Source organism: Nymphaea colorata, chromosome 7 (assembly GCF_008831285.2).
Source record: "Nymphaea colorata isolate Beijing-Zhang1983 chromosome 7, ASM883128v2, whole genome shotgun sequence".
In the NCBI taxonomy this organism is placed as follows: Eukaryota; Viridiplantae; Streptophyta; class Magnoliopsida; order Nymphaeales; family Nymphaeaceae; genus Nymphaea; species Nymphaea colorata.
This window is the reverse complement of record NC_045144.1, coordinates 16,399,724-16,409,003: the sequence shown is the minus strand read 5'-3', so window position 1 is coordinate 16,409,003 and position 9,280 is coordinate 16,399,724. Positions and strand designations below refer to the sequence as shown.

Here is a 9,280-nt window from a genome sequence, read left to right as displayed (position 1 = left end):
TATTTTAAAACTTTACTCTCTCTCTCTCTCTCTCTCTCTCTCTCTCTCTCACACACACACACATGCCTCTCTCTCTCTCTCTCTCTCTCACCGCCCTTCTCTCCCGCCGCCTGTCTCCCTGGTTTCGCCCGCCCGACCGCCCTCCTCTCTCGCCCGCCCGACCCCTCACTCTCCTCTCTCGCCTGCCCGTCCTCGCCGACCGTCCTCCTGCTCCTCCAGCTCTCCCCCCTGCTCCTCACTCACTCTCTCTCTCTCCCGTCGGCCCCACCGCCTGCCCGTCTCTCCGTATGCCCCCACCGCCCGCTCGTCCGGCCTCCTCGCCCGCCCGTCCGGCCTCCTCGCCCACCCGTCCGGCCTCCTCTCCCACCCCTCCTTGCCGACCGACCGCCCGTCTCCCTGGTTTCGCCCGCCCGTCCTCGCCGCCCGACCGCCCTCCTCTCTCGCCCGCCCGTCCTCGCCGACCGTCTGGGGCTCCTCTCCCCAAGCGAGACCGGCGCCCTCCCGCACGGCGTCCCCCTTTCACCAAGCGAGCAGTTCCTCTCCCCAAGCGCGACCGGCGCCCTCCCGCACGGCGTCCCCCTTTCCCCGAGCAATGCAGCTCTTCCCCCTACCCTCTCTGTCGCTTGGGGCGCGCTGGAGCCGTGGGACGTTTCTCCCTACACCTTGAGCGAGCTGCACTGTAACTGTTTGTTGAATAGTGTGTGAGAAACAGGTTTCTTTTTCCTTTACTCTTGCACTGTGGGGGTGTCATGGCAGCCCTTCCTCCTCCCCCGCCTTCGGGGGCTTGGGTTGGGGGTCCTAGTCTTTGTGGTATCAGGCCGGGTAACCCCCTCCCTCTTAATCGCTTGCTTTGTCGTGCGGCGATCGGTTTTTTTTGCTCGCCTGAGGGGGTCCGTCAAGCTAGGGCATTGTTTTTCAGTTGGCAGTCTACTATCTTCAATTGCGTTTTCGCCGGCACACTTCAGCTGACAGATGCTCGCGGACTCCTCCAGGCCTTCCTCCCGCCAGCGCGATGTTGTTTTCTCATGGGTGACTGTTCCTTGCGGCCAAGGCTCCCCAAGGTGGTCTCCGTTGGTAGGCCAGCCCCCTCACCGTGGTGTGTCCCCCCTTCTCGGCGTGCTTCCAGGCTTCGTCACCTTCTCCAGTCTGTTGCTTCTATCCGCGTCAGATGGGGCCAGTGGTGGTGTCAGAGGTGTGCTTCCTTGAACGGCCGTCGGGCCGTCACGTGTTCTCGATGTCGTTTTCCTGTTTGTCAGAATGATCGCCACCTTTTTGCTCGACGGCATGGTTTTGCAGCGGTCACTGCTTCCTTCTGGGTCCAGGTTACTCTGCAAGTTGTTCAGCGGTCACCTTCTTTGGGCGAGAGCTCTATATTCTTTGGCTCTATCAGACTTCCTTGGCCTGGGCCTACTTGTCCTGGTACGCGGGGTCCTCCTTTTTCGGTACAGGTTTCGCAGGTTTTCAGTCCAGGTGATCCGTCGCACCAGTGCTCTTCGGTGGTAGAGCTACCGCCTTCTCAGCTTCGGCCCTTGCTTCCCTCACCGCGGGCGCCAGCCTCTCCTCAGCGAAGGAGTCTAGCCTGCTCTCTGCCACGCTCCTCTGAGGTACCCTGCTCACCCTTTCCTTTTCCTGCTTTGCGAGCTGGGGCTCCATGCGAGTCCACCTCTGGATGCCCCGACCCGATGCTGGTTGCTGCTCAGTCTGACCTTGGCGACGTCCGGTCGTCCGCACCGTCTCTTTCGGCTGCCCGCACGTCGGCAGGGGGTCTTCCCCTTGAGGCTGCTGTTGTTGCTCGCTCTTGTCCGACTGCGGCCTGCGTTGTCTTGGCCTCTGGAGTCTCGGCACCCCCAGTCAGTCATTCTCCCTCTGTTGCCTGTACGTTGCTCTTTACCTTGGTTACTGGCCCCCCTATGCCCCCCCTTATACCCAGGACCTCCTCCTTTGCCTATCTGCCTTGGGTTTTTTCTGTTTCTTTTGGCAGCAGCTTTAGCTCTTACTGGCCTTCCCTGCATATTCTGCTCCCTAGACTCAGTCGCTACTCGCCTCTAAACCCCACCTACCTGCCTCTCCCACCGGTTAGCCCTGCCCTCTCCCGCATCCCTTATGTGGGCTCTTTTTCCCCTGCCCTGTGGTCTGAGTCTGCGTTCACCTCTGCCCCCTCGTCCTCCCCTATTCAGTTGTCTGGCCCCACCACGAGTCCTGTGGGTCGTCACTCCCTGCCCGATAGGTTGCCACCTGTTGCCCCCTTGTTGGATGTTGAGTTGGGCATCTCCCTCTCGGATGCGCTTGACGCTCTTAAGGTCTCTCTTCCTCCTGAGCAACTTGATTTGTTGCGTTCCTCTTTTGCTGCCGCTGTGGCACTGGTCTTTCGCTCCAGCCTGGCCAGATTGCGGCGGGAGTTGCGTAGGATTGGGGCTTCCGCAGCCTCCATTCTCCCTCCTGGTGCCGCCAGGGCGGCCAGACGTTCGTCGCTTCACGTGGTTTCCCCATGAGGGTTGCATGTTGGAATGTGCGGGGCCTCAGTGCCCGTTATCGGCATAGGTATCTCTCTTCTTGGATCCGTCAGCATGGGCCTTCGGTGCTTATTGTGATTGAGACCAAGATGTCTGTCATCTCTCACGCTTGTGTTCATACTTTGTTGCGCCAACCGTCCTTTGGGTTCATTCTAATTTGTGGAGCAGCTGGCGACATCCTGCTGGCTTGGTCTCCACCCCTTACGGGGGCTGTTGTGCATGTCGAAGGTACTCTATCTCTGTTTCTCTCAGCGGATTCTGGCCTAATGGTCCGGTCTTGGTTACTGCGGTTTATGGCCCTTGCGTTGGGGCTTTGCGTGGGCAGCTGTGGGCTGAGCTGCATCAGGTTCGCCAGCTTGCAGCTTCCCCTTGGTTTCTGGCAGGAGACTTCGACTGTTTGCTTAGCCTTGCTGACTCATCCTCCCCTGTCACTTCTGGCCCGTCTATGTCTGCTTTTCGATCATTCATTGATGAGTTCAGTCTTTTTGACGTGCCTTCGACTAACGGTACGTTTACTTGGTCTAATAATAGGAACCCTCTGATCCTTCGTAGGTTGGACCGTATCTTCCTCTCGCCTAAGTTGTTCTCTGCTTTTCCTTCATCCTCCTTGGTTCTTGGTCCGAGGCACCTGTCTGATCATGCTCCGCTGCTCATTTCCCTTCTTCGCGGTAGGGCTGGTATCGGGCACGCCAGGTTTCATTTTGAGATTTGGTGGCTCCGTGATGAATCCTTTGTAGCTACCATCCCTAATTGGTGGGCTCGTGCAGTCAATGGTAGGTGGGTTGCTTTCAGGCTCTCGCGGAAGTTGCACTCCATCAGGAGGGAGGCGCTCGCCTGGAAGCGCATTTTCTGAAGCAGCAAATTTTTAGAAGTGGCCGATTGGGATGAGGAGATCATGTCCCTTCAGGCCTCTGATAATATTTCTGCGGATCAGTCTTCCCGTCTCCTTTGTCTGCAGTGCCTTGCCCAGGAGTGGCGGATTAGAGAGTCTATCCATTGGCAGCAACGCTCTAGGCTGGGTTGGCTCACGCATGGGGACCAGAACTCTAGATTCTTCCACTTGGCCGCCTCTCAGAGGCGCCGTCAAACGTTGCTTCAGTCCATGGGTATCGGGGGCAGGATTTTTCTTGGTGATGACATCCTCCCGGCCTTGAGCGCTCATTTCTAGGATTTCTACTCTAAACCTCTTCGCTTTTGTGCCACGCTGCCGGATTTTCACCTCTCCTCTCTCTCTGTCTCTTGTGCGATCGCTCTTGAGCGGCCCTTCCAACACCAAGAGATCAAGAACGCGGACTGGGCCCTTCGCTCTGGTAAGGCGCCCGGCATTGATGGTTTCCCAGTCGAATTTTTTCGTACTTTTTGGGAGGTTTGTAGCGCGTATGTGTTTGCGTTTTGTGATGAGTTCGCCTCCAATTCTGTTTTCTTAAAGGAATTCAATCAAGCTACCTGCGTCCTGGTGCCTAAGCGCCCTAACCCTACAGACGTCAGTCACCCACTTTCGCCCGATCTCCATCCTAGGCACGCCTTACAAGATTATTGCTAAGCTGCTCTCTTTGCGGCTTGCGCCTGTCATGCCTTCAGTCATTAACCCTTTCCAGGTTGTTTTCGTCAAAGGTTCATAGCCAATGAGGTTGTTCACTCCCTTTACTGTCTACGGCTACCTTCATTCATCCTGAAGTTGGACATCTCTAAGGCTTTTGACTCGATTAGTTGGGAGTTCCTTTCTGACCTCCTCACCCGTCTTGCGTTTGGTCCTTCGTTTAGGCAGTGGATCATGTCGCTTGTCACTGGGGCCCAGCTTGCGGTCTCCTTCAATGGGAAGTGTGGTGATTTCTTCTGTCTCGAGCGTGGCCTCCGTCAAGGTTGCCCGTTATCGCCCTTGCTTTTCAACTTGGTTGCTGAGAGCTTTTCTGCGCTTTTCCATCACGCAACGGTCGTTGGCTTCCTCACACCCCATTCGCTCCCCCACTTACCGTCCTTCTCCAACCTTCAGTATGCTGATGATTTTCTCCTGTTCGGCAGTGCTTCCCGCCAGCAGATTATGAGAACGTGGCTCATCCTTCGGGTCTTTGAGCTCATCTCGGGTCTTTCTATCAATTCCGCCAAGTGTCAGCTCTCCCTCATTCACGCGGATCCGGCCACGGTACTTCTCGCGGAAGCTTGCTTTGGGTGTAAGGCTATTAGCTTGCCCATGGACTATCTGGGGCTTCAGATTAAGTTGTCGCCTCCTGCTCTCTCTTTTTGGGATGGGGTGGAGTAGAAGCTTACAGATCGCCTTCAGTGTTGGCAGGGAAAGCTGTTTTCTTTTCCAGGTCGGATTACTCTCGCTGAGCACTGCCTTGCGTCGGTTCCTCTCCATGTTTTGTCTGTCTTTCGGCCTCCTGTGGCTGTTTTGCGTAGGTTTGATAAGCTTATTCGTAAGTTTGTTTGGGATGGTGATCGACCTTCAGATCGCCTTGCGCATTGGGATGTGGTTGCCTTTCCACGTCTTCTTGGGGGTGCTGGGGTTACCAACCTTAGTCGGACTTGCGAGTCTTCCCTGTGTTCTTGGTAGTGGCGATTAGCAACTGAACATTCTCCCATCACCCAATTCATTAGTTCAAAATTTGACCTGCCTTCCCCTAGCGTCTGGCATAGTTCTATCTCTCACACCTCCCCTTCTCACTTTTGGTCTGACATGCTTTCTGTCCTTCCTCTTTTCCTCCGCCTTGCTGACCTCTCATCGTCCACGTCCCCATCCTGGCCCCTTTCACCTACCCGTGAGTTCACTTTTTCTTCTTGCTACCTGGCCTCCTTTGATCCTTCTGTCGCGTCACTCCCCCCCTAGTCTCTTTGGTCTCCTAGCCCATCTCCTCGAGCCATTGCTTTTGTCTGTCTTCTTCTGACTGGCAATATCAACACTTTTGATCACCTACAGCGCCTTGGCATCAGTTTGGCTAACCAATGTCCCCTATGTCTTGTTGCGACTGAGTCTCGGGTCCACCTTTTTACTTCTTGCCCTTTTTTCTCTAGTGTCCTTGCTTCTACTTAGCCTTCCCTTGTTAGTAATCTTTCAAACCCACCATCCATTCGTCTTTTCTTCCTCTTTTGTCCTTCCCCCACCTGACTGCTTCCTGGGGTCATGTCTGGAGGCCGTGGCTCATTTCAGCTTGGTGGCGCATTTGGGTGGAGCGCAACAACAGGGTCTTCAGGGGCACCTTCTCTTCACCAGATTCTGTGGCTCGTCTTGTGCAAGAGGATATCCAGTTCGCCATTCGGTTAAAGCACCGCCGCCTGACTGCGGTTGGGTGATTGTGCCGTTTCGTCTTTCTTCTTCTTTCCTATTTTTCTGTGCGTTGTATTGTATATTTGTTCTTCTTGCTTGTGTTTTTTGCGTTAATTTTGTTTTTTGCGGATTGTTTTTGTATTTAGGGGACCTCTTGTCCCCAAATTTTGTTATATATTCTCATTTTATCGGCTCTCTCTCTCCCTCTCTCTCTCTTTCCTCTCTCTCTTTCACATAGACCTTCTCTCTATTTACCATCTCTCTCAAATAGTTTGCAATTGAAAGTTATGCATAGTTGGCTGCAACAACTTTTTATATTGCGTATACGCACACATATACATATACATATACATTGTATATGTGGGAGTTCAAAATACAGGATATTGTATCTGTATCTTTCCAGTTGACTAAAAATTAAAAACCTTTCCTTAGAGAGACAGTCAACCTATATGCCCTAAACCCTAAATCTTAGCCCTAAACCCTAAGAGTGTGTGAGTTTTTGTAATAAAAAATTAAGTTTCTTCTCCCATCGTCAGCTTTGGATCGTTCACCGTTGGCTTAACCCTGGTTTGCTTTTGGGACATGGAGATGTAGTTGGATAGGATATGAGAACCGATTATTTATCCCAGTTTAAAAACACTCCCTATGGGATCCGGTAAAGAAATTCAATACCTGATTACTAGCTGGATTTGGATTGGTATGCAAGCAGTTTTGATAACGGAATCCGATTGAGATATATCCGATGAAAAAGTGATTCAATTACATATATATGTGTATTAGATCTGAATCAGAGTCCAGATTTGAATCTGACTGCATACGATCTGATTAATTTACCCAAGTCGGTGACGGCAAGATTTTCAATATCGTATGTGGCAATATCGTATGTGTGGCCTTTCATGACCCTGCCGGTGGTATTGAACAGCCTGTTGGATCCTTTTATAGAATTTGTTTGTTATGTACACATGCCCATCGACATTCTCTCGTTTATCTATCGTGCCCCTCATTCATTTTATTATTAATTTAAATCTAATTTTTTTTTGAATAATTTAAAATTTAGTAACTTTGTATGAGTGCTCCTCAAATTTATATATATATATATGTATGTATAAAATTGAAAAAACTAATTATTATTGGAGCAACACAAACAACTCTTCATACTCTCCACGTTAAACCACTTGCTGAGAAATTCAATAGATTGTTTGAAATGCAATTAGTGTATAGACTGTACTCAAAATGCTTCCACGGCTGTCCATTAATTTCTCATACAACACTGATCTGTTTCGGCCTACTTTTTTAGGTGCTAATCTTATGGAAGTTGCCTTCTGTGAAAGGCATCAAACGCTGCAGTTGTTTCGACGTCGATGTTGTCATCAATATTCCTGCCGGTGGTCGATTCAATTGCCGGCTGTTCAAAATCCGGCTCGCCTGAAATACTCGGCATTGGCAAATTATCCGGCGCCTCTGCCCTCACGCAAACCCAATTCTCCCCCCAAGACCAATCTGGCCGCCGAGAAGCCGGAGAAATCAAAGACTTGATTCGACCGGCGGCAGTAGATGCAGGGGCAAGAACCGGCATGGAATCGTTCGTTTCGCTTCCCATTTTAGTGCTGCGGCTTTCTAGAGAATCCCAAAGATCACGATCAAGAATGCTCTTGGGTGAGTGGGAAACTGACTTCCCCTCGATGTCCACCTCCTTCACTTTACTGACGAGAGGGTGTTGCAGCAGCTGCTCTGCCGTCCACCTCTCCGACGGATTCCGGCAGAAACACTTCGCGAGAAAATCCTGCCCTTCCTCCGACAAATTTCCCGGCATCTCCGGGACCGCGTCCGTGCACCCAATCCGGTAAAGAGCCGAGACCGGGTCGGTGACCTCTGCAGCCCAAGGAGGCCGCCCCGTGGCCATCTCCACCATGGTACATCCTAGCGCCCAGACGTCGGCCGCGCTCCCTTGGCTCTCCCCCCTGGCCACCTCCGGTGCCATGAAAAGCGGCGTGCCCGCCAAGCCGCCCGCTTCGGCGGTGACGCCCGTCCGCAACGCGCAGCCGAGGTCGCCAATCCTAACCTCGCCATCGCAACCCACGAGCAAATTGCTCCCCTTGATGTCGCTGTGGACGATTCCAATCCCGTGGAGGTAGCGGAGGCCCAGCAGCACCGACCTCGCGTGGCGACTGATCTCCGGCTCCGGCAGACGGCCGCCCTGGCGCCTGATCTCGTCGCAGAGCGTGCCGCGGGGGAAGTACTCCATGAAGAGGTTATAGAACTCTTTGCCACCTTCGCGGGTGACATCAGTGCCGAGGCAGCGGACGATGTGGGGGGAGGAAAGGGAGGAGAGGATGGAGTGCTCGCGGCGGAGGTGGGCGGCGAAGGGGAGCTGGGCGGACTTGACGGCGAAGAGGGCGCCGGATTCGTGGAGTGTAGCGAGGGAGACGGTGGCGGAGGAACCGCAGCCTACGGTTGCTCCTCTGCGCCAGCCTGAAGCCATTGCGGCAACTTGTTCGAACTTAACATGCATTGCTTAAGTAGTGCTATGCACCCTCGAGGAGTCCCAAAGAAATTAAACGTTCCACTCGAAATATCCTTGTTACAGTTCTTTCTCTTGCTTGAAAAAAAAACAAAGCGGATTAAATAAAAAATCAATGCGTTGCGGATCATGATATCACAAGCCATTATAGACTTACTCACACTCTTCGTAGAAACCGCATGCACTGGCATCCGTTGAATGAACAATATGAGCGCCATCTGATCAATTGTGGCATAGGAAGAACCAAGAATGTCATCTGCATGTTAGCGAAGCTGTTTACAATGGCATTATTATGAGTTTTTTGTGTGTAGATGCATACAATATTAATTATCCGTTGATGATTAAGTTTCTCTTATCCATAATCGTAGGTACTATACGGGTGACGTTTCATTCACACAACATTTTTTCTTTTATAATGCCCAACAGCACGACAACCCAAACAGCACATATATATCAACTGATATCTTCATCCATTAAACTTATAGAAGATATCAGTTGATATATATGTGATGTTTGGGTTGTTGTGCTATAAAAGAAAAAATGTTGTGTGAATAGAACGTCAACCGTATAGTGCTACGGTTATGGATAAGAGAAACTTAATCATCAACGGATAATTAATATTGTATTCATCTACACACAAAAAACTCATAATAATGCCATTGTAAATAATAGTTATTGTTAATAATTTTATTATCTATGAGCATATGTCAGCTTGGCTAACATGCAGATGACATTCTTGTTTTTTCCCATGCTACTTTTGAGCAGATGGCGCTCATATTGTTCATTCTTAATTAAGGTCTTTTCTCTTTCATCTGGATCCTTCACATCAAGTTCAATGTCATATAAAAGTTTCAATGCTGGAGAAGCAGCAAGCATGAAAGTGAAACAGATTACATGCTACAACATAAAAAACAGGAGGGACGAGCACAAGCCACTTTTGGCGCTGAATAAAACCCATAAACAAGAAAGAGAATCCATTGG

At 51.4% G+C, this 9,280-nt stretch overlaps 2 protein-coding genes across 2 annotated transcripts; one reads left to right on the top strand and one right to left on the bottom strand.

The window, feature by feature from the left end:
- The first annotated feature begins 287 nt into the window (after positions 1-287).
- Positions 288-683, top strand: LOC116257160 (vegetative cell wall protein gp1-like). The gene has a single exon (XM_031633771.1). It carries the CDS (start codon positions 288-290, stop codon positions 681-683), a length of 396 nt encoding a protein of 131 aa, XP_031489631.1.
- A 6,348-nt stretch (positions 684-7,031) lies between these two features.
- Positions 7,032-8,365, bottom strand: LOC116258042 (mitogen-activated protein kinase kinase kinase 18-like). The gene has a single exon (XM_031635114.2). The coding sequence runs from the start codon at positions 8,288-8,290 to the stop codon at positions 7,085-7,087; it is 1,206 nt and encodes a 401-aa protein (XP_031490974.1). The 5' UTR covers positions 8,291-8,365; the 3' UTR covers positions 7,032-7,084.
- Positions 8,366-9,280: the final 915 nt, after the last annotated feature.

Coding starts and splice junctions, on each gene's coding strand:
- LOC116258042 (XM_031635114.2), bottom strand. CDS start 8,290: ATGCATGTTAAGTTCGAACAAGTTGCCGCAATGGCTTCAGGCTGGCGC.
- LOC116257160 (XM_031633771.1), top strand. CDS start 288: ATGCCCCCACCGCCCGCTCGTCCGGCCTCCTCGCCCGCCCGTCCGGCC.